General features: G+C 43.6%; 1 protein-coding gene across 1 annotated transcript in view; it reads left to right on the top strand.

The window, feature by feature from the left end:
* The first annotated feature begins 565 nt into the window (after nucleotides 1–565).
* Nucleotides 566–22633, top strand: part of Pacs1 (phosphofurin acidic cluster sorting protein 1) — a 129622-nt gene continuing 107554 nt past the window's right edge. The window contains exon 1 of the mRNA XM_051145876.1: nucleotides 566–1082. Within this exon, the coding sequence (XP_051001833.1) occupies nucleotides 733–1082 (350 nt within the window). The 5' untranslated portion in view covers nucleotides 566–732. The remainder of the gene's footprint in view (nucleotides 1083–22633) is intronic.

Genomic DNA, 22633 nt, shown 5'->3' with positions numbered 1-22633 from the left:
AGGTTGTTAGACTTTGCAGACCTTAGCTTGATTGGCTCCTGCCTACCCTCATGGGGAACTTCCCAGCTTAGACTCCGGAGGTTGTGACCGCCTACTGCTCCTTTGGCAGGAGTGGGCGAAATATCCTCTAACCCACAGAAGGGGTCGTCCAACCCGCCTATCCGATTCCACGCAATGCGTGACCCGCCGCAACGTTTTCTGCAGATCCCAGGGGCTGGGCGCGCTCCCGTGCAGCCCTCTCCGGTTCGGGACCGCGCCCCGGAAAACCCGGGTTTCCGCTAGCGAGGGAGCGGTCGTCCGAGGGGAGCGGGGTGGGGAGGGGCGCGGCGCGGAGCAAACACGCCTAAGCCGCAAGGGCGCACAGGTTGTAGCCCCTTCCCCGGGGCCGCGAGACCGAGAAGTGTGTGTGTGGGGGGTGGTGGTGCCTGGCCCCGCCCCTTGGCGCCCGGCTGGGTGGGGCCGCGACTCCCCGCCCCTTTCGGACACGCCCACCCAGTGTCTGGGCCGCGCGGGCCGCAACAGGCGGCGGCGGCGGGCGAGCGCGAGGATCGCGCGCAGCGAGGGCCCGCGCGTGCGTGTAGATTCGCTGGCGGCTCGCGCTCCGCCGGGCGGTCTGAGGAGACGCGCTGAGCCCCCGCCGCCGCCGCCGCCGCAGCGGGAGGAAGCCTGAGAGTCGCTCGGCGTGGCCTCAGTCTGCGTAAGCTCCGCGCCCCTTCGACCCCTCCCCAGGCCATGGCGGAACGCGGAGGGGCGGGCGGTGGTCCCGGAGGCGCCGGAGGCGGCAGCGGCCAGCGGGGCTCTGGGGTCGCCCAGTCCCCACAGCAGCAGGCGCCGCAGCAGCAGCCGCAGCCACAACAGCCGACGCCCCCCAAGCTGGCCCAGGCCACCTCGTCTTCCTCGTCCACCTCGGCTGCGGCCGCCTCCTCCTCGTCCTCCTCCACCTCCACCTCCATGGCCGTCGCGGTGGCCTCGGGCTCTGCGCCCCCGGGCGGTCCAGGACCAGGCCGCACCCCCGCCCCGGTGCAGATGAATTTGTATGCTACCTGGGAGGTGGACCGGAGCTCGTCCAGCTGCGTGCCCAGGTGAGTAACGGGCGGAGTGAGACAAGGTGTTGGCCTACGGGACCGCCAGGCTGGCTATGTGATAAGCCCCGCCTCCTCATCTCTCCGGGTCGAGTTGGGCGGGGGGCGTCCTTCGCTCTAAGCAGGTCCGGACTCGGGTGGGGGGGGGCCTGCCTTCTAGGCCGTCCAAGACTGTTGTGTGCGCCCGCCCTCCCCAGGTAGCCTCCCCTTCTACCTTGGCCTGGACTACCCTTTTGCCCTCCTGGAGCAAGCTTGGCCTCCTGGACCCAGCCCAGGACCCTTCCTTGGCTGGATCTGACCGAATCTGGCCTTCCTTTCAGTCAGTAAGACACTCTTCTTCCTGTCTCACTGGCGCCCGTGGGCTGCACATATGTTACCCAGATGTGTAGCGATGGCTTTGATGTAATCAGTTCCCAATGTAGTCAGCATGTGCCAAATTCACTTGTCACCTGTTGCAGGTAAAGCTGGTTTAATAACACTTGGGGGTTCAGTGCACCCATTTGATTGTGTCTCACATACATCCTGTGGGTACCCTGTGCTCTTAGTTTTGGGCATCAGTCGAGTGTGTTCTCAAGCAAGTTTTTATTTCCTCTTCCCCTAGACACTGGTCACAGGGTCTCCCAGTTCCTCGGGGCTCTGTAAAATGACTCCCTTGTCCCTAAATTTCAATCCATTTTTCTGTCTGTTGGAACCATCTGGGAACTTGCATCAAAAAATATGCTTGGATATATTTTCTGCTTCTCTGTGGCAAAGCAGTTCCTCCATGACGGGCTGTTGGAGCTGGCCTTGTGATAAGAGAGCTTGCAGGGTTGGTTTCGTCCGGTAAGCACAAAGACGCGCCTGGAGGTGTTCATTTTGTGCTTCTAAAGGCTCTCAAGTTCTATCCTTTTGTTAGTCCTGCAGGGCAGATTGTGCGTGTGTGTGTGTGTCAGAGGCTGGGAGCATTGTGGGTTTCCACCCTCAACTCTGTTGATGTTTCTTCTTCTCCTTTTATTTTGAACAGCACCAATATATAGGGCATGAAAAATGATGACAAGCACATCTTTCTATGTCATTTAGCAAAAAATATAGAGTATCAATTACCCCGCCTCTTAAAGCTCTCAGTGTCCCTTCCTGAACCATGTTCTGGCTTCTCCTACAAAGGTAAACACACTTATGAGTCATGTTTATTTCCCCCATTGTTGTTTTACTACATACGAGCCTTTTCTTTCTTTTTCTCTTTTTTCTTTTCTTTCTTTCTTTTTTTTTTTAGTTTTGTATGTTTTTTATTTTTGTTTTTTTGAGACAGTACCTTACTTGTCCAGGCTGGCCTGGAACTCACAGAAATTTGCCTACCTCTTGCCTTTCCAGCCCTGGGATTAAAGGTGTGCACCACTACTCTGGTTTTGTTTGGAGTTTGTAGAAATGTTCTGATACTGCGTATAGCCTGTCACTGTTTGCTCAGGCTCATGCGAGTCATCAGTATTGTCTGAAAGGTCTGGTTCTTAGTACTTTACCTAATGGATAGTATTTGCTTATATGAACTACTTGATTCTGATAAATATTTATTTAGCTTGTTCCCTGTTAACATTGGCAGTTGTGTGTATGTGTGTCCGTGTGATATGTATTTGCCCAGGATTTGTGTTCACGTACAGAAATTTCTGTAGAGTATATTTGTATGTAGGAGTGAAATTGCTGGCTGAAAGTGTGGATTTGAAGCTTCAAGAGACGATGCTAGAATGTTTGCTGCTCCCACCCTCCACGCTTCATCCCTCTGTGTTCGGCACTCACTGCACTGATTTACAGTGTCCTCTTTCTCTGTCCTTCGTTTAAGGAAATCGAGAACCACAGTAATTTACTTTGGCCAGAGCCCTAGCATGGCACCAAACTCAAATGAGAGCTTACTGTTGGGATGGTATGCCTTTTGGCCCTGGGCAGGCCTCTGTCTCTCTCTTTCTGTGTGGGCCTGTCTACTGTCGAAGTATGCTGTTCCTCGTCTTCCTTGCATAAAAGTCCTGTGTGTCATCCTGCATGGCTCTGCTGCTAGTAAGACACGTTCTTCTGTGATGTGGGAGTGTTTGAGTGACCTTTGGGTACTTGCCTGGTCTAGCCTGTTAGATTGAAAAAACATGAATTGGTGGGCAGAAGCTGTCACGGGGGAACAAATAGAATCCGCCAGCCCTGATGTTGAGTTTTGGTTTGACTGTAAGTGCTCTTGGTTACTAAAGTCTGCATAATGAGTTACTAGCTCAAGAACCAGGGTCTGTGTGTAGATATGTACAGTTACGTCTTGTTGACTGCCCTCTGCCTTTCTATTACTTGTTTTCTAGTAATTATCCTTGTGGCTCCCAGCACTTCGTGAAACACTTGTGCTTCAGGGAGCATGCTGCTGGGTCTTTGGAGTGGAAAACACCCTGTGGGGAGAAAAAAGCCTGCTATTGGCCCTTCTAAGTCATTTGGTGAATTTGTTGTCTCTTCATATTTGTCCATGTTATTTAAAATATATTGACAGTTGGGTGCAGTGCCACACGCCTGTAATCCTAGCACTCTGGGAGATAGAGGCAGATGAATCTGTGTCAGTTTGAGGCCAGCTGGTCTACGAAGTGAGTCTAGGACATCCAGGGCTACACAGAGAAACCCTATCTCAAAAAAGCAAAGCAAAACAACAAATATATATATTCAATATGCAGCTCTGTATAGAACCTGGAACTAACATTTTCCTCTCATGTAACTCCAGTTAGACACAAACCTGTGAGCTACAGGCAATTAAGAAATGTAAATCTGGAAGCCAGTCAGTGGTGGCACATCTCTTTAATCCTAGCACTTGGCAAGCAGAGGCAGGGGGATCTCTGTGAGTTTGAGGCCAGCCTGGTCTACAAAGTGAGTTCAGGACAGCCAGGGCTACACAGAGAGACCCTGTTTTGAAAAAACCAAAAAAAAAAAAAAAAAAAAAGAGAGAAAAAGAAAAAAAAAAGAAGAAAGAAAGAAAAAGAAATGTAAATCTGATGGTGAATTTGGAGTTAGGTGTGCCTAGGAAATGGGAGCACTGTGGGAGCTAGGCATAATGGCATATGCATGGAGCACTTGGGAGTTGGAGACAAGAGGATTGATGACTCAAGGGTAGCTAGAGTTTCACAGTTGCAGGACAGCCAGGGAGAGATAACAAGATTTAATTGAGAATAAACAGGGGTGGGGGGGGGGTGGGGGGGAGCTAAAAGTAACCAGCATTATAGGACTGGGTGTTGCCTAGGGCAGAACAGAGGGATTGTAATAGAGCAATAGGAAGGTCATGCTGCTTTCTTTGATCCTTTAGAAAATTTGGTTTGTTTTTGAAAAAAATATAATTTCCTTTATTTGACATTTAAATAAAGGTGACCATTGTAGGCACATGTCTGTTCATTTTTATTGTCTACTAAATTTTCAGAATTGATAGTATTATTTTTTAAAACGTTGAGTAACATACTTACAGTTTGCTTTAAAATGGCTTAATTGTTGATGTTTTGATCAGCATTAAAAAACCAAAAAACCCAAAAAACAAAACCAGGGTTAACATAATGTCCATGACTTAAGCAGTTTAGAAAGATAGACCATATAAAGAGAAATGCCCTTATCCCATCTCTGTTCTCACTCTTAGAAGATGCAGTTATGAATATGATTATCTTTAGGACTTTATTATGAGGGCTAAAGATGCAGCTCACTTGCTAAAGTGCTTCCCTACCGTCCATACTTATAATCCCCGCATGTACATAGGGAAGACAGAAGTTCAAAGTTATCCTTAGTTGTAGAGTAAGTTTGAGGCCTGGGATACATGAGACCACCAAACAACAATAAACCCAGCAGAAATGTTATATGAATAGCAGCTCTGCTCTTCCTTTGTGAAATTCATAGCTCTAAGAGTTGGCGTTTGACAGGTGTGGTGGTACATGCCTTTAATCCCAGGATTAAATCCCTCCCACTTGGGAAGCAGAGGCAGGGGATTTCTGTGAGTTCCGGGCTGGCATGGTCTATAAAACTAGTCCAACACAGCCAGGGCTACACAGAGAAAGCCTGTGTATGTGGGGGGCAGTGAGGGGGAGTTGGAGTTGCACCCCCCATTGTCTTCTGATGTGGCTGGCTATGGCAAGGAAAGGGATCGGGTGAGGAGTAGTGGGGAGGGGAGGGCACGGGGCGTGGCATGTTGCTCAGTGTTAAAGCCGGGTTTTAGAGTCTCATTACCCAGCTTCTCTTTAGTGTTCATATGGTGACATTTTCCCCTAATACTTGTTTTCTCTTTTGAATTGCTAATGTTAGGAAAGGCAGAAAATTATTATTGTGGTGGTGGTGGTGGTGGTGGTGGTGGTGGTTGTTGTTGTTATTATTATTATTATTATTATTATTATTATTATTATTATTATTATTATTATTTTGAGACAGGATTTTTCTGTGCAGCCCTGGCTGTCCTGGAACTTGCTCTATAGACCACCAGGCTGGCTTCGCATTCAAGAGAGATCTGCCTGCTTCTGCCTCCCAAGTGCTAGGATTAAAGGTGAGTGCCACTACACCCGTCAATTATTAAATTAAATAGGCATACAAAATTTCTCAGTTGTATAAAGGTGACTAGGGGTTGACATGTGCCCTACTGTATAACATATAAACTGTATCAAATTAGGACTTCATTACAAAGCACAGCTGCATGGCCTTATCTCTGTGTTCACTCAGGGAAGGAGCTCGGTAGCTGTCACTCACAGCTTCTTCCTAAATTACATTAAGCATACAGAGAAGGGGCACTAAGTTAAATGCTTATCAGACAAAGTGTTTCAGCCAAAATTGTTGGCCAAGCTGCACAGGCTGACTAGCTTGGAGCAAAATGTTCTTTGCATGAAATCACTTCAGAAGAGATGCTATTCTCACCGCAAAAGCTGGGCTCTCGCTCTGACCGCTGCACGCTAGGACAGGCGCTACAACGCCTCAGTGTTCCAGTCGCCGGGTTACAGACCTTCTGCTTCTGTCCATCCTAGGGTATACACCAGATAAACACAAAAATGGCCTGCAAAGCTACAGGGGCCAGTGCTGCTTAAGTGATAGATGTAAAGGAAACACCATTGATCAAATAAGAGGGAGCTTGTGAAATGTCTGCTGTCTCTCTAGCATTGAAAGTACTAAAAGGCTGGGCATGGTGGCACACGCCTTTAATCCCAGCACTTGGGAGGCAGAGGCAGGTGAATCTCTGAGTTCGAGGCCAGCCTGGTCTACAGAGTGAGTCTAGGACAGTCAAGAAAACCCTGTATTGAAAAAGAAAAAAGAAAAAAAGAAAGAAAGTGCTAAAAGCAGATGAGCATGTGTTAGTAACTACTTGAGAGTGGCTCCTTTACATAGAAACTCTGGAAGATCAGAAAATGATTTTAGTCTCAGTTGAGGGTCTCCACCAAGGCAGGCCTTTATGTAGCCTAGGAGATTTGTGCCCTAGGAGATTTGAATTTCACAGTGTGAGTGTTGTAATGGAATATCCTCCCTGTCAGGGTAACATCATCCATCATCTCGCGGAAGCTCAGATTCCTTAAGTCAGAAAGAGAATGACTTTCACTGAGTCCGTTTTACATGTATTGATTTACAGATCTTTGGGATACATTAGTAGATTAGTAGTTACGTGATTTCTCTCCCTCTCTTCCTCCCTCCCTCCTTCCCTCTCCCCTCTTTGTTTTGTTTTCTTCAAGACAGGATTTCTCTATATAGCCCTGGCTGTCCTGGAACTTGCTATTTAGATCAGGCTGGCTTCAAACTCAGATACCTGCCTCTGCCTTCCAAGTGCTGGGATTAAAGGCATGCACCACCACCTCTCAGCTAAGTGATTTCTTTTTAAACTAGTTTTTCAGTTTCTTGGCCAAATCAGAGAGTTGCTGCTCTTACTTTGTGCTCTTGTAGGAGGGAAACACAAGTTAGAGTCTGTCTGGACTGTGTCCTTTGACTCCTTTACCTGGGGAGAGTTAACTGATCCTGCTTTGGCCTTTACTTGAAATTTGAAGTAGACCTGTCTTGGCCTAGGGTGCCTCCGACATCATTCTAGAAGTACTTAGAAAATCTAGGGTAACTGGGAATGACTTGCCAACATAAGGTTTCGAGTGTTTGTGAGAACAGTCAGAATTGAAGCTGGCCTAAAAACTTCTTTCAGAGAGGGCCTTGAACAAGTAGTTCCATGTTGACAGCCTTCTCAGGATCCTCCCTTCTCTATGCCTAGACCCAGGAGTCACCAGACTACTGGGAGGCTTTAGCCCAGATGAGCGTGTGTTGGTAACTACTCAAGAGTGGCTCCTTTGCATAGAAACTCGCCGACTGGAAGATGAGAAAATGACATTAGTGTCAGTTGAGGGTCTCCACCAAGGCAGCCCTTTCCTTATGTGGCCTCGTTTCCTGGGAAGTGCAAAGAACAAGGACACACTGCTGCTCAGCTTAAGAACCTCCAGAAAAAATGTTTTCTTCTCAATTAAAAAATTTTATTTTGACAAAGTGTGGTTACTATGTTGTATATATGGAGATCAGAGAACTTCGTGGCCTTGATTCTCACCCCTTACCTTTGCATGTGGGGAGCAAAGTTAGGTGCTAGGCTTGTTCAATAAGCATCTCATCAGCCGTTTCTTTTCTTTCTGAAATAGGGTATCATATCGTCCAGCTTGGCCTTAGACTTGCTTAGGTAGGTGAGGCTATCTTTGAATTCCTGATAGTCCTATCTCTGTCTCCAAAGTGATAGAATTACAGGAATATGCCACCACATCTAGTGAGAATATAATTTCTTAAAATATTCCAGTAGCTTGGCATGGTGGCACATGCCTATAATCCATGCTTAGTAGGCAGAGGCAGGAGGATCAGGGTTCCAAGGCGGTCTTTGCCATACATGATAAGTTCAAAGTCTGCCTGGGCTACTGAAATTATGTTTCAAAGAATAATCAGGACTGGAGAATTCCTTAGCAGTGAAGAGCTTTTGTTGCTGTTGCAGAGGACCACGTGGCTGCTCTTAATAATCTTTAACTCCTTTACCAGGGAATCTGATGCCATTTTCTGACCTCCATGAGCAGCAGGCACACAGATGGCCCACATACATACATGCAAGCAAAACACTCGCCATATAGAATTAAATAGACAAATTAATGATTAAAAGTTAGAAAAGGCCAGACTGTAGTGGCACATGCCTTTAATCCCAGAACTTGAGAGGCAGAAGCAGGCAGATCTCTGTGAGTTCAAGGCCAGCTTGGTCAACAGAGTGAGTTCCAGACAGCCTTTGGGAAAAAAAAAAAAAAAAAAAAAAAAAAAAGACAACTCAAAAACTATAATCAAAGGGCTAGAGAGATGGCTTAGCATTTAAGAGTACTTGCTGCCCTTCCAAAGGTCCTAAGCTTGGTTTCTAGTGCCTACATCCTACATCAGACAGATCATAAACATCTGTAATTACATCTCTGGGGATCAGATGCCTCTGGCCTCTTGGGGTACCTGCATTCATATGCACATACTTGCATGCAGATACACACACCTAATGTAATTAATAATAAACATCTCTAAAAACAAAAACCAATCAATTAACCAAAACATATTAATAGACATTCATTTATGTTTTAAGATAATGAGATGTTTTGTTTTAAAGCTGTTTTGTGTTAACCACTTGTGACTGCTTTGATTGCGATTTATGTCCTTAGCCCAACATGACATTAGTTGGCCTATAATCTAGTACTGGGAGGTAGAGGCAGGAGTTCAAAGTCATTCTTGACTATATGAGACCCAGTTTCAAAATAACAATAACAAACCAAAAAAAAAAAAAAAAAAAAAAAGAAAATAAAGAACAATTTACCTGCTCCATTACATTGCTTGCATTTCTTTCTAGTTTTCACTTCCTATTCTTTCTTTCACTAGTTTTGTTGTTGTTTTGTTTTTGAGATAGGGTCTTGTTAGGTGGCTCTGGTTAACCTTGAATTCATTGTGTTGCCCAGGCTTCCTTAGAGCTTGTTGTGATCTTCCTGTTTTAGCCGTTGGAGTGCTGTGATTTCAGGTATCCATCACTCCACCTGGCATTATAGCAACTCCATTTCTTTCTTTCTTTGTTGTTTTCTCGAGACAGAGTTTCTCTGTGTAACCTTGGCTGTCCTGGACTCACTTTGTAGACCAGGCTGGCCTGGAACTCATATCAATCCTCCTGCCTCTGCCTCCTGAGTGCTGGGATTGAAGGTGTGTACCACCACGCCCGGCTCTAGCAGCTCCATTTCATGTCACTCTAGACATATAGGACTGACTATGACTTCCATATTGGACAGGGCAGACCTAGAACCTTTTAGTGACTTGGAAAGGCCTACTGGATAACATAAGTTTAGGGAAAAGTTGCCTAAGTATTTCTAGTGTTAATATTTATGGCTTGTTGAAAAAATATTTTCAGCTGGGCATGATGGCACATATCTTTACTCCTAGAACTTGGGGGTCAGAGGTGGGAAGATCCCAGTGATTTTAGGCCAGCCTGTGTTTCATAGGAGTTCCAGGGCAGGCAGGGCTGCATAGTGAGACCTTGTCTCCAAAAAAAGATTTGAGAAAATATTTTGCAACTTATGTCATAGTATTTACTAGGAACTCAATTCAGTAAGAAAAATCAAAATTCAAAGTAATTTGATTTAAAAATGTAGAAGATTGTCAAGTGTGGTAGTGCATACCTTTTATTTCAGCTCTTAGGAGGCAAAGATGAATTCTAGGCCAGCCTAGACTACAGATTGAGTTTCAGGATGGCCAGGACTACATAGTGTCTCAAAACAAACAAAAAAGAATAAATTATGTAAAAAAAATTAATAAAATCATTAAAAAAACAACAACATAAGCTTTAGCCAGGTGCTGGTGGTGTACATCTTTATTCCTAGCACTTGAGAGGCAGAGGTAGGCAGATATTTGTAAGTTCTAGGTCAGCCTGGTCTACATAGGATGACCATATCTCAAAAACCAGACATGACCAGAGAGAAGTTCAAAACCCAGCACCCACACCTGATGGTTCACAGCCGTCTCTTCTCTAACTCCAATTCTAGGGGATCCAACGCCCTCTTCTGGCCTCCAGAGGCACTTGCTATACCCCACCCCCCACCCCCCCCCAACCCCAAAAATCTTAAAAACAAAACAAAACCACTACTTTGTTTTGTTTTTTGAGACAGAGTTTCTCTGTGTAGTCCTGGCTGTCCTGGATTCACTTTGTAAACCAGGCTGGCCTCGAACTCACAGTGATCCACCTACCTGAGATTAAAGGCATGCTCTACCCCGTTCACCAAACACTTTTTTGTTTTTTGGAAACAGGTTTCTCTGTGTAACCCTGGGTCCTGGACCTTGCCTTGAACTCAGAGATCCACCTGCTTCTGCCTCCCAAGTGCTGGGATTAAAGGCATGCACCACCACTGCCTGGCCTTGCTAAGCCATCTTGAGGGCCTTGCCTATTCATTTTTGATAGCAAAAATGGCAAATGGAGACTCTTCTAGAGTGGACCATTACCTTCCTTGCAGTGCATAGATGAGGCATAGGTGATAAGTTTGTGTTGATAATGGAAGATTGATTTAGTTAATATTTGTATATATTTTTAAAATATTTTAAAGTTTATTTTATATGTATGAGTGTTTTATCTGCATGTATATATGGGTACATATGTGTGTGTGGTGCTCTTGGAGGCCAATAGAGGGCTTTGAATTCCCTAGACTGGAATTATAAATGGCTGTGAGCTGCCATGCAAGTGCTAGCCAAACCTGAGTCCTGTGGAAGCCCAACCAATAATCTTAACCAACGGGCTGTCTCTCCAGATCCTGTACAGATTCTTTTAAATTTCAAATATATGCCAGAGGTTAGAATATTTGACTTTGCCAAGTTTTTTGGTCTTTGACTATCATACTTCCTGTTTCTTCTTGTGAGGATCCTCATTTTGTCAGTAAACTTGGTTTTCACTTATCTTTTTAGTGCTTGCAGTCCTCTTAGTTCTGTGAAGAGAACTATTATCAGCCAGGCGTGGTGGCGCACACCTTTAATCCCAGTCCTCGGGAGGCACAGGCAGACAGGTCTCTTGCGTTCTAAGCCAGCCTGGTCCAGGACAGCCAAGACTAACACAGAGAGACCCTGTCTCAAAAAAAAAAAAAGGGGGGGGGGTGGTGGGTAACTATGTCAGCTAATAGCCACAGGTTATTTTGCCCAAAACATTTTTTAGGCCATGTGTATTTAGAAATTACTTTGTGTGGTTGTTAGCGATCGGCTACAGATTTGGGAGACAGGGTAATGTGAGCTTTAACAATGTGTTTTCTTCTATACCACTGTTCCTCATAGACTGTGGCTCCTCTCTGTGAGCTCTCCTCTCTTGTCCTTTAGAGCCTTAGTTTGTGTAGGATATCTCCTAGGTGACATGCTAAGGATCCCTGAGGAGTCTACACAAGTTATTTTCCTTAGGAAGTGTGTATTTTTCTTTTTAGTTTTTCTTCACAGCCGTGCATTTCTTGAGTTTCCTTTTATCTGTCTTTTCATAGGTAAGATACTCTTTGAGACAGGGTTTCTCTGTGTAGCCGTGGCTGTCCTAGACTAGCTTTGTAGACCAGGCTGGCCTCAAACAATCTGCCTGCCTCTGCCTCCCTGAGTGCTGGGATTAAAGGTGTGTGCCACCACGCCTGATATTTTGTTTGTTTGTTTGTTTAATGACAGGGTCTTATCATGTAGCCCTGACAGGTTTACAACTTGCTATGTAGACCAGGCTGACCTAAAACTCACAGAGATCTGCCTCCCATACCATCGTAGCTGTCCAATATGAATTCTTTATTGTAGTATTGTTAAATGTATAGAACACATGAAAGACTTAGAGCGTTAGCCATATTTACTTATTTGACACCACCTAACCTTTCTCCTCTCCCACTCTGTGTGCATGTGTGTAAGCCAGAGGTCAATATTCCTCTATGGTTATTGCTCCATATCACCTTTAATTCTCACTCTCTCTCTGTCTCTGCCTCTTTCTCTTCCCCCTTTTTTGTGGGTGTGTGTATTCATGTATGTGTGTGCTGAGGCTAGAGGAGGGCATTGTGTGTCCTCTATCACTCTGCCTTGTTTCTTTGAGGAAGGCTCTCTTGCTGAACCTGTGGCTCACTCCACGCCCAACGGCCCCCCCCCCCCCCCCAGGCTGACATCCAGTAGGCCCAGTGATCCTCCTATCTTTGGCCCCTTCAGTGCATGGGACCATAGCTTCTTTTATGTGGGTGCTGGTGGACCTCATTATGGCATAGCAAATGTTCACAAGAAGGCAGCTTTTCTATATTATTTTTTGAAACAGGTTCTTTTATTGAACTTGGAGCTTGAATTTCTCATAGACTGGTTGGACATTGAGTCCCCAGGATCTGGTTGTCCTCCCACCACTGAACTAGTCATAAATGCACCACTACTCTTGACTCTTTCATAGGTGCTGTGGGTCTGAACTGTGGTCATTGTGCCTGTACAGGAAACACTTTAAGCACTGAGCTTGCTTCCCTTCCCTTCCCTTTCCCATCCTCTGTCACAGCAGCCTGCACAAAGAAGTTTTATCTTTGCTCTGATTTAACTTTTTCTTTCTTTAATATTAAACCCAAGGCCTCACACATACTCAGGATAATGTTTTTAAAATGAGCAACTAGCTGGGCATGTTTCTTGAATACTAGCATTTGGGAAGAAGGTGCAGGTAGATCTCTATGAGTATGAAGCCTTCCCTTAAAACAACGACAAAACCAAACCCTTCCCATGGTTTATGAGGCACCCTTGACGATGTAGCTGACCCTCTCCTGACTCATGTCTTCTGCCATCTCCCTGTTGCTCTCATGGGCTTGAGCAAGCTAGTCCTTAGGGCTTTTGTACTTGCTGTTCCTTTTGACTGAGGTGCTTATTTTTTGGAACATCCATGGTGGCTGGCTCTTGGGGATTGCCAAGTCTTATGTTACTTTTCCTGTGGAGATGTGAACAGATACCTATTTACCCAAGACAGAGAGCGCATCAATGACAGATGAAAGAGTGGATTCTAAGTCCAACTTGGTGAATCGTTGGGCTCATGTAGAGGCATATGAGTGATTCTCTCAGCTGCACCACCAAAATGTTCCCCCCTGCGTGGGTGACAACTCACTGGCATCTCTGTTGATTCCACTACTTTCAAATGTGTGTTCTCCTGCCCAGTCTATCCTGAAGTTTGTGAAGCTTCCTCATGATGTCTTAGTTTTTTGTTTTATGTTTTTGATGTCTTAGTTTTTGAAATGTTCTCATTTACATATTTAGTTACTGTCTAGTTCGTCAATAATACATTTGTCAAAATGATGGCTAATCTTTCTTTCTTACTTTCTTTTTTGTTTTTTTGAGACAGGGTTTCTCTGCGTAGCCTTGGCTATCCTGGACTCGCTTGTAGACGAGGCTGGCCTCGAACTCACAGTGATCCACTTGCCTCTGCCTCCCAAGTGCTGGGATTAAAGGTGTGCGCCACCACTGCCCAGCTTGACTGGTTTTTCTATAGTGCTTGTTTATCTGTAATATTTGTTGAATGGATATTATACACAATTCATTCCTCCAACAAGTATTTACCTGGTACCAAGCACAGATGTCTAGGTGCTTAGGAAAGGGTAGCAAGGAGGCTGACAAAGTCACTTCTGTACTGGTGTATACATTCCAGTGCAGGGAGACAGACAGTAAACTGTCAGATACTTGTGTCTATGGTAATGGTCACATAGGGAGTAGTGTCACTGTCTGTGTAGGGTGGGGGTGGGCATTGGGGGTGTTGGGGATTGGCTGCTCCTGATGGACAGGCCAGTCAGGAATGTCTCTGGTGAACTGTATGCAGTGGATCTTAGTGCCTGAGACTGCACGCCTCAGAAGAGGAAGTCAGGACTCATCGAGAAGGTGTTTTGTTTTTGTTTTCTGAGGCAAAACGTTTCCTTCCTTTCTCCTCCTCCTCCTCCTCCTCCTCCTCCTCCTCCTCCTCCTCCTCCTCCTCCTCCTCCTTCTTCTTCTTCTTCTTCTTCTTCTTCTTTTTTAACCATGCATCAAAATCTTTATTAACATTTTAAACAGAGGTCCAGCTATTACTGAAACTTTAAGTTTTAAACTTAAATTGGGGCAAACGGCTATAGCTTAGAATACTGCGATCACTGCTCACTGGGAATGCAGACTGAAGAATTTATAGCCACCTTCAGATGGAGGAGCAGGTGCAGGACTGACTCTTTCTGAATGTTGTAATCAGAAAGAGTGTGGCCATCTTCCAGCTGCTTGCCTGCAAAGGTGAGCCTCTGCTGCTGGTGGGTGCGCTCCTTATCTTAGGTCTTGGCCTTCACATTCTCAGGGTGGCACTGGGCTCTACTAGTGGGATGATCTTGCCTGTCAGGGTCTTCACAAAGATTTGCATTTTGCCCTGTTAACGAATATGATGAAACTGCAAACGGCCATGTCTTAGAAACATCAAACCAGATGAAGTCTCTCGTCACTCTTGGGGAGACATTTTTCTTTGCCACATTGTTTAGATGAGCAGAGCTGGGGTTTTTCGCATGACTTGTAATTGTCATAAGTGATATTCCTATTTACACTGGGCTTTCCAAGCCCTAGTGGCTCTCACAGTTAACAGTAATATGGGCTGCCTTAGGCTTTGTTTGTTGGAATTACAGAATCTTGTACTGACACCATTATGGGCACCATGGAGATGCTTAATATAGTGGCTGTAAATACGGGTTTTAGAGTCCTGGATTTAATTTTGACTCTACTGTTTAGTATTTTAGTCACTTTGAGTAAATTATTTAACCTTTCTAATATTTCCATTTAACCAACTATAAAATGGACAGTATGAACAGCTGTGAGAATTAAATAGGCTTAATACATGTTAATTGCATGTGTTGCACATAGAAAATAAATATTAGTTATTTTTACTGCTTAATTCAGTTTTCTTTTCTCTCTCTTTTCTTTTTTCTTTCTTTCTTTCTTTTTTTTTTTTTTTTTTGAGACAGGGTCTCTCTCATTGGTTGCTTCGGGTGTCCTGGAACTTACTATGTAGACCCGGCTGGCCACAGAGTCACAGAGATCCACCTGCCTCTGCCTCCTGAGCACTGGGGTTAAAGGTGTGTGCCACCATGTGGTGAGATTCTGATTTTTTATTGGGATCATCACAAGATCTTGGGTTCATCACCATTCATTTTCTTTCTTTCTTTCTTTCTTTCTTTCTTTCTTTCTTTCTTTCTTTTCTTTCTTTCTTTCTCTTTCTTTCCACAAAATCTTGCTATGTATTCTAGGGAGGCCTAGAAAGGCTTAGAACTCTTCATCTTCCTGCCTCAATCTCTCAAGTACTGAGATTACAGATGAGCACCACTGTTCCTGATTGAGTTCATCCTAGGCATAGATCCTGCCAGACCTCAAGCATATTAGAAAGCTAAAACAAAATGTTTTGGTTTGAAGCAGTGGTGGAGTTGGGACCCTGTTGCTACATCCTGCTGCCTTGCATGAACGGAAGAGATGGCTCAGGCCCCGCCTGCAAACCACAGCTTTGTTTTGATCCAACTTGACTTGACAGCTTCTCTATTTTACCTGCTGACTTCTGTAGCCAGAAAAGCAAACTAAACCGGTTTACAGCTCACAGTTTAGTCAAGGAAAGCTGAGCAACTTTAAAGAAAGTGAGGATTTAAGTTGGAGGTGATACTTTTCTTTTGTCTCCTTAAATCTCCCATTTTGTTTCAAACTACAGAAACATTTCACTGACAAAATGTTACAGCTTCGTGGCTTCTCCTGAAGCAGTGGGATCTCTGGGTGTATTTTCTCTTTTTCTTTTTTTTCCCTTCTTCATTCCCTCCCTCCTTTTCTCCCATTACTTTCTTCCTTCCCCCCTTCTCTCCCCTTCTTCCCCTCCCCCTCCCCCCTGCCCCTCTCCATCTCCTCTTCTCTCTCTCTCTCTCTCTCTCTCTCTCTCTCTCTCTCTCTCTCTCTCTCTCTCTCTCCTCTCTCTCCCCTCTCTCTGAGGCAGAGTCTGGTCATGCACCTCAGACCAGACTTAAACTTGTCATTCTCCTCTGTCAACCTCCCAAGTACTGAGTTATAAGTGTGTGTCTGGCTTTCATTTTTTCCTCTAACAGCACCAAGACTTTATTTTACCATTTTGGCTGGAAATCTGCAATCCTGTTTGCTTGTTGCTCATTTTTAAGGGTGTGTAAAGCAGATTAACCTTTCCTTGAGCCTGGATCATCATGACCAACTGGGTTTTTCAAACAAAGGAGCTTAATGAACAGGGTGGGCTGTGCATAGTGCATAACTATTCAAGTTCATTTATTTGCTTTTTTAGTTTAGCTTTTGATTCTTGTCATTATCACTATGACCTCTTTCTCCTTTGCTTCTAATATACCATGAAACAGTCAGTTGAAACACGTTAATAATGAGGGCTGAGGACATAGTGAGGGCTAGAACTCTGCCTGGCATGTACCATACCTGGGACTGGTCCCCAGCACAAGAAACAACACAAGGAAACAAGGAAGGAAGGAAGGAAGGACGGACAGCTGGCAATAGCTGAGAATATGAGATTCAGAGATAGTTGTTCACCTCCTGGCCTAGGTTGTGCTCTAGAGAATTAGGAATTATAGAGAGTATCTAATCTAGCTGAGTGTGGTGGTGCAACCCTTTAATCTCAGCACTCAGGGAGGCAGAGGCAGGCAGAATCACTGTGAGTTCAAGGCCAGCCCGGTCTACAAAGGAGGCTAGGACAGCCAAGGCTACACAGAGAAACCCTGTCTTGAAAACCAAAAAGAAGAAAGAAAGAAAAAAATAAAGAATTTTAGGGAATCAAACACTGTACTGAAGGTCATTTAGAGATAGAAATGCATACTATGAATTACTTGCGTGTGAATGCTGTTTGCTTGGTTAAGTTAGTCGTCTTTACCCCTTTTTTATGGCAGTTTAAGGTGAGCACACTCCCCATTCAGTACTGCTTTGTTATAAGGAGAAAATACATAAAATGTATGTAAGGTGTTTGGGCATAGAAGTTATTACCTTCACATCTTTGGGTAATATCAGTGAAAGTATGAACATAAAGAGGTGATCCATGTCCTCCAATAGATCTGATTTATAGTAGCTGGTATTGACACTGTCTTCACCAGATGTTTTCATGTAGACTTTTGATAGATCATAGACAGTGGAATGTGATAGTGAAATATTCATAAATCTACTGTTTAGTAAAATAATCTTCTTGAAATTAAAATACATAAGAAGTTGCTGCAGCATGTTGTCATCCCTGTTGTGCACCACTCCTGCTGCGGGTGAAAATGAGTAAGCAATTCTGGAAACCAGGGTCTACTGGGAATGTAACTCATGTGGCTATTAATGGATTTAATTGTATTTCCTCTCTGCCACCAAGATGTGCAGTAAAGTTGTTTATGCCCATTCCTTTTAATGGAGAGGGTTGTTCATTAAGTGTGTGTAATATCATAATCACTTTGTTTTTATTACTGAAGAGTCCTAAAGCTTCCCTTTTAAAAAAATTATAACAAAGAATAATAGTTACATTTTGAAACATTGTCCAGTTATCTTTTATTGACTTTTCCTTCCATGGAAAATGAAGAAAAATTATCTCATGGAAGCAAGCCCGCCTCTTGGGAAAGGACTTTTAAGCCTAAGGAAAGGTATAAGATTAGCTTGGTTGGTTAAAAATTTAGGAAAGTGCTATATTTACTTAACGTTCCACTAGGGATTAACTTTAGGTGCCACTGATAAATGGATACCCTGGCCCTGAGGGATGAGGTGTCATCTTTTTGAAATGCATTTAAGAAAATGTTTTAAGAATAACTTTACGATAATGTCATGTGTTCTCTCTCTCTAGCTCTCGTTCTTGCTTTCTCTTCTCACTCAGGCATTTCTTATGTATCTGAGGAAAACGTCAGTAGTTAATCTCATTTAAATCACACCCTAGGAACGTTTTGTCTCTAGATTTAGATTTTTTCATTTGGCTCTTCTTGGCTGTGTGGGTTTTGATACCTACCTCTCATTGGTGCCATCTTTTAATGAAAAGTCACATATCAAGCAAATGCTCTGCACCAGGTACTGTTGTAGATACTGACAGAATAGTGAATAAAACAGAAAAATCCCAGCTCTTAATATTTATCTCTAGGGAAAGGGTGGGCATCAGACAGGAAACAAATGAGAGAACAAATGACTGCGTATGCTAGGTGGGGAAAAATAGAATAGGCTAGCACTGCAGTTTAAAAGGTGGTAGTTGATCCCTATGGTAATGTACACTTGTCTGGGGAGGTAGAGATAGGAGAATCCCCTTGGCTTACTGGCCAGCTGCCTACCTGACTTGATAAGCCATATATCCCAGTGAGAGATTCTGTCTGAAAACAAAAACAAACAAAAGAAAGGAGGTGGCACTTGAGAAACAACACCCAAGGTTTTCCTCTGATCACACAGGTAAGGTAGTCAAGAAAACCTAAGAGCTGAGCAGTTCAGGTGAAGCACACAATTATATGAGCCATGCCAAGTAAATTTTTGGGAGGAGTGTTCCTGGTAGAAGGGACAGGAAGTGTTGGTAGGTTCCACTGATATCCAGAGACCAATGTGGCTGGAACCACATAAATAAGGAAGAAAAGTATAGAAGCTAAAATCAGAGAAGTTAAGGGATAGGTTCTATGTGTGTGTGTATGTGTGTGTGTGTGTGTGTGTGTGTGTGTATACACATGTGTACATTGTTTTGCAGTGTTCTCCCACTGACACAACAGAATTTATTGGTCATTGTATAACTCTTGTTTTGACCTTGAGTGAGAAGGCAAGTCATTTGAGGTTTAGAGCTAGAAAAGAGGCACAATTACTTTAACCTCAGCAGAACCGCTGCCCTCTGTGCACAGTCACCCAGAGAAAAGGGCAGGGACAGGTGGGGTTACAGTGGTAGGAGGCTATGGTGATAGAGGTGAGAGCAGGGTGGGAACTCAGAAGTGAGGATCCTGAGTACATTTTCTACTGGGTTTGAGGTATGACAAAGCAAAGGGAGTCAACGGTAACTTCAACATTTCATTTAACTGTGTTGTGTTTGCTTTCTGATTTGTTTCAAGTGATCCTTTTTCTTTGTTGTTTGTTTGTTTGTTTTTTGAGACAGGGTTTCTCTGTGTAGCCTTGGCTGTCCTGAACTCGCTTTGTAGACCAGGCTGGTCTCGAACTTACAGACATCCTTCTGCCTCTGCCTCCCAAGTGCTGGGATTAAAGGCGTGCGCCACCACGCCTGGTTTTCAAGTGATTCTTGTATCATCTCACTACCTTGGTGTCATCATGAAGACAGTATCTATAACAGGACTCTTCAGAGCAGTTTTGGATTTTGTTTTCACTTTTGCCACTTGTGGCTAACTGGATGTACATTTCCTTGAGAATTTACTAGGTCATAGATTAATTGGTACCTTGGCACCTGATAGGTTTATGGTTTTTTGGTGTTTTTTTTTAAATTTACACTTATCTTATGTGCTTTGTTTTTGTTTGTTTGTTTTGTTTTGTTTTGCCAGTGTATATGTCTGTGTGAGAGTGTCAGATCTTAGAGTTACAGATAGTTGTGAACTGCCATGTGGGTGCTAGGACTTGAACCTGGGTCACTGCTCTTAACTGCTAAGCCATCTCTCCACCCCTGTGTGTTTGTGTGTTTTAGGCCATAATGCAGCCTCTGGATCAGTTCAGTCTCGGCATCTCTAACACTCTGCTGTGTGTTTAGTCTGTGTTATCTCACTCTGATCTATTTTTATTGGATGCTTTTTGAAGAGATGATGTATGGCAGAAGTCATTGATAATGGTAGCTTTAGTCCTTTTTCACTAACCTAGTGAATCTGAAGACTCAAAAATATGTTGGCTTTTGTAAAATCATTAGTGTGCTGTAGCATGCTTCCTGTCTGACCTAGGAGCTTAGTAAGGAGGAATCCTGCTGCAAAATGATGTAATTTGTGTAATCTTGAAGGTGGAGCTATTTTTGAAAGAGAACAAAAATAATGGGGCCTTTGCTCCTGAATGCCAAGCTGTACCTCACTAGGGACTCAGCTCTTGTGCTTGGAATGCCTGTTCCTTCACTGTGTCGAGATTAGGTTGTGATGTGTGTCCTTAGGTAAGTAGTGGCTATTGGGTTCTGTACATTGTTAAATTTGAATGACGCGAGTAGTTAAAAGGGCAGCTACTAAGTTTTGGGTTTAGAATTCTGAGTTCTCTTTATAGATCCTGTGATAAACTGATTTTTATTTCTCCATTCTATTTGAGAGACAAGGTCTCATTCACTGTGTAGTCCTGACTGGCTTCAGCCTCTGGAGTTCTGGGATTACAGGTATGAAGTACCATTCCCAGCTTAGACTGGTGGTTTATAACTGGTTTTCAACCCAGTCAGTCTATATGGCCCCTGTTCTAGTCTGAAATGAAGTGCTTAAATAATAAAACTTAACAACACATCTACATTGTCTTCACTGTAATACAGAGGAAATGAAAGTGTGTTCGTTATAGTCAAGCAGGTCTTTCTCAGGAGACAAATGTAAATAAGGGCACTCAGTGTATTAGGAACCATAGTTATTGGGTGCCTGTGGTTAAAGAAATAAACATGTTTGGATTAAGATTAGGTCATTTCAAACTGCTCTTTACACACACACACACACACACACACACACACACACACACACACACACACACACACACACACACACGAACGAATGGGTGGGACCAAAAGCTCATTCTGATTTTATAAAGCTGATGAAAGTAAAATTTGGGGTTATTTCACATGCAAAGATTTACTTCCATGTTCCATACCTAATTATAAAAAAAGCAATCAAACAAAAGCCTTACTAATAGTGTCATACATGCTCAGAAAAGTATACAACTTAGTATGTACAATTTAGTGAACCTTTATAAACTGAATGTCCATGTCTAGCACCCACATCAAGAAGCTGAGTGTTCCTAATTTCAGAATGTCACCTTGCCCTCAGTACAGCCTCTGCCACCTGCCACCAAAGAAACAGTAGCCTGACTTCTGGCAATATGAGCTAGTGTTGCCGGCTTTAGTGTATGCTTGTATTTGTGAGTCTTTCACATAGTAGTTGTGATTAATTTCCTCTTGTTGTACAGTATTTCATTGTTTGGTATGTGTGCTGGTATGGATGCTTTCATTTCTTAGTTATTCTGCTGATGTTTTCTGTGTGGGAGATTTGCAGTTTGGGACTATTTTGACTGTTGGTACGTCTGTGCACATTCTCTTGAATGTGAAATTCTGGGTCACAGGGTACATGTGTTTTCATCTTCACACTGTATGATAGCCTCTGTTGCTTCACATAGGCACTAACAGTTGGTATTTGCTGTTTTTGTTTTAGTCATTCTGGTAGGGGCTAAGATGGTTTTTCCTGTGGTTTTAATTTACATTTTTTCCCTTTTCCTGTTACTGATCATCAAGGTCATTGGGATGTTATCCTTTATGAATTGTTTGTTTGGGTCAGTATCCTTTTGTGGGGAGCTGTCTGTTTATTTACTTTAGGATTTCATTCTTTTTGTTGTAATAACTCACTGAGTCCCATTAATACTGCCTGTATTGGTGTATATGTGTGGCCATCCACTGGAGCTTGGGTCAACTACCAGTGTTTACCATCCCCAACTTCCCACCAACCAGAGTGACTGTCCATCCTGCATCAAGTGCTAATAGCTCCTCAGCTAGGGGTGGTCTTTGTGAGCCCCTCACCCATTTGTGCTGGAATTTTGACTATTTTGACTGCTTTGATCTTGTGCTAGTCTTGTCCCAGGTATCCAGTGTTGCTTTGAGTAAGTGTATTGGCCTTGTCATGTCCAAAAGCCCATTCTCTGATTCTTACATTTTTTTCTGTCCCCCTTCTTTCAAGTGGGACAGCTGTTATAGCTGTCCCATTTAGAGCTAAGCACTTAGTCATTTCCGTAAACCTAAAGGTACCTATACATGTGGATTGTAAGATGTCTGACAGTCTTTTGTTGTTTCCTGCCACCAAATATCTGTACTGTTTGCAAATCAGTGCTGTGGTCTAGAACATTCTAAAGAGGTATTTCCAGCACCATACCACTCTTTTCAGGCTTCCTTGTTAACATTTTGCCTTTACTAAAATTAAGATGGTACATTTACTGTGTGTTTGATTGCCCTCAAGTGGGCTTGTTGTTTGATTTTGTTTTTGTTTTTTTGTTGTTGTTGTTGTTTGCTTTTGTTTCTTTTTAAGTAGGTCTCACTATGCAGTCCTAGCTGGCCTGAAACTCACAAAGATCCATCTGCCTCTGCCTCCTTAGCCAAACTCAACTATGTTACTGGGTTGGTTTTGTTTGTTTGTTTTGTTTTCCCAGACAGGGTCTTGTTTATTTTATTTTATTTTATTTTATTTTTGAGATTCCCATCTCATAGCCAGAGCTAGCCTCAGACTCTGTGCAGTAAAGGATGACCTTGAACTTCTGATCTTCCTGTGTTCTCTCTAGTTGATTATGGGTATGTATCACTTCGCCTGCTTTTAAGTGCTGCTGGGGATTGAACCCAGGACCTTGTTCATGTTAAATGAACACTCCATGAACTGAGCTACGTCCCTGTGCCAAGCCAACAGTTTTACTTGTTGCTGTCTATAATCTTCAGATTT

The sequence above is a fragment of the Acomys russatus genome, chromosome 5 (genome assembly GCF_903995435.1).
Source record: "Acomys russatus chromosome 5, mAcoRus1.1, whole genome shotgun sequence".
NCBI lineage: Eukaryota > Metazoa > Chordata > Mammalia > Rodentia > Muridae > Acomys > Acomys russatus.
Note: the sequence above shows the minus strand (reverse complement) of the source record. Positions and strands in the feature narration are given on the sequence as shown.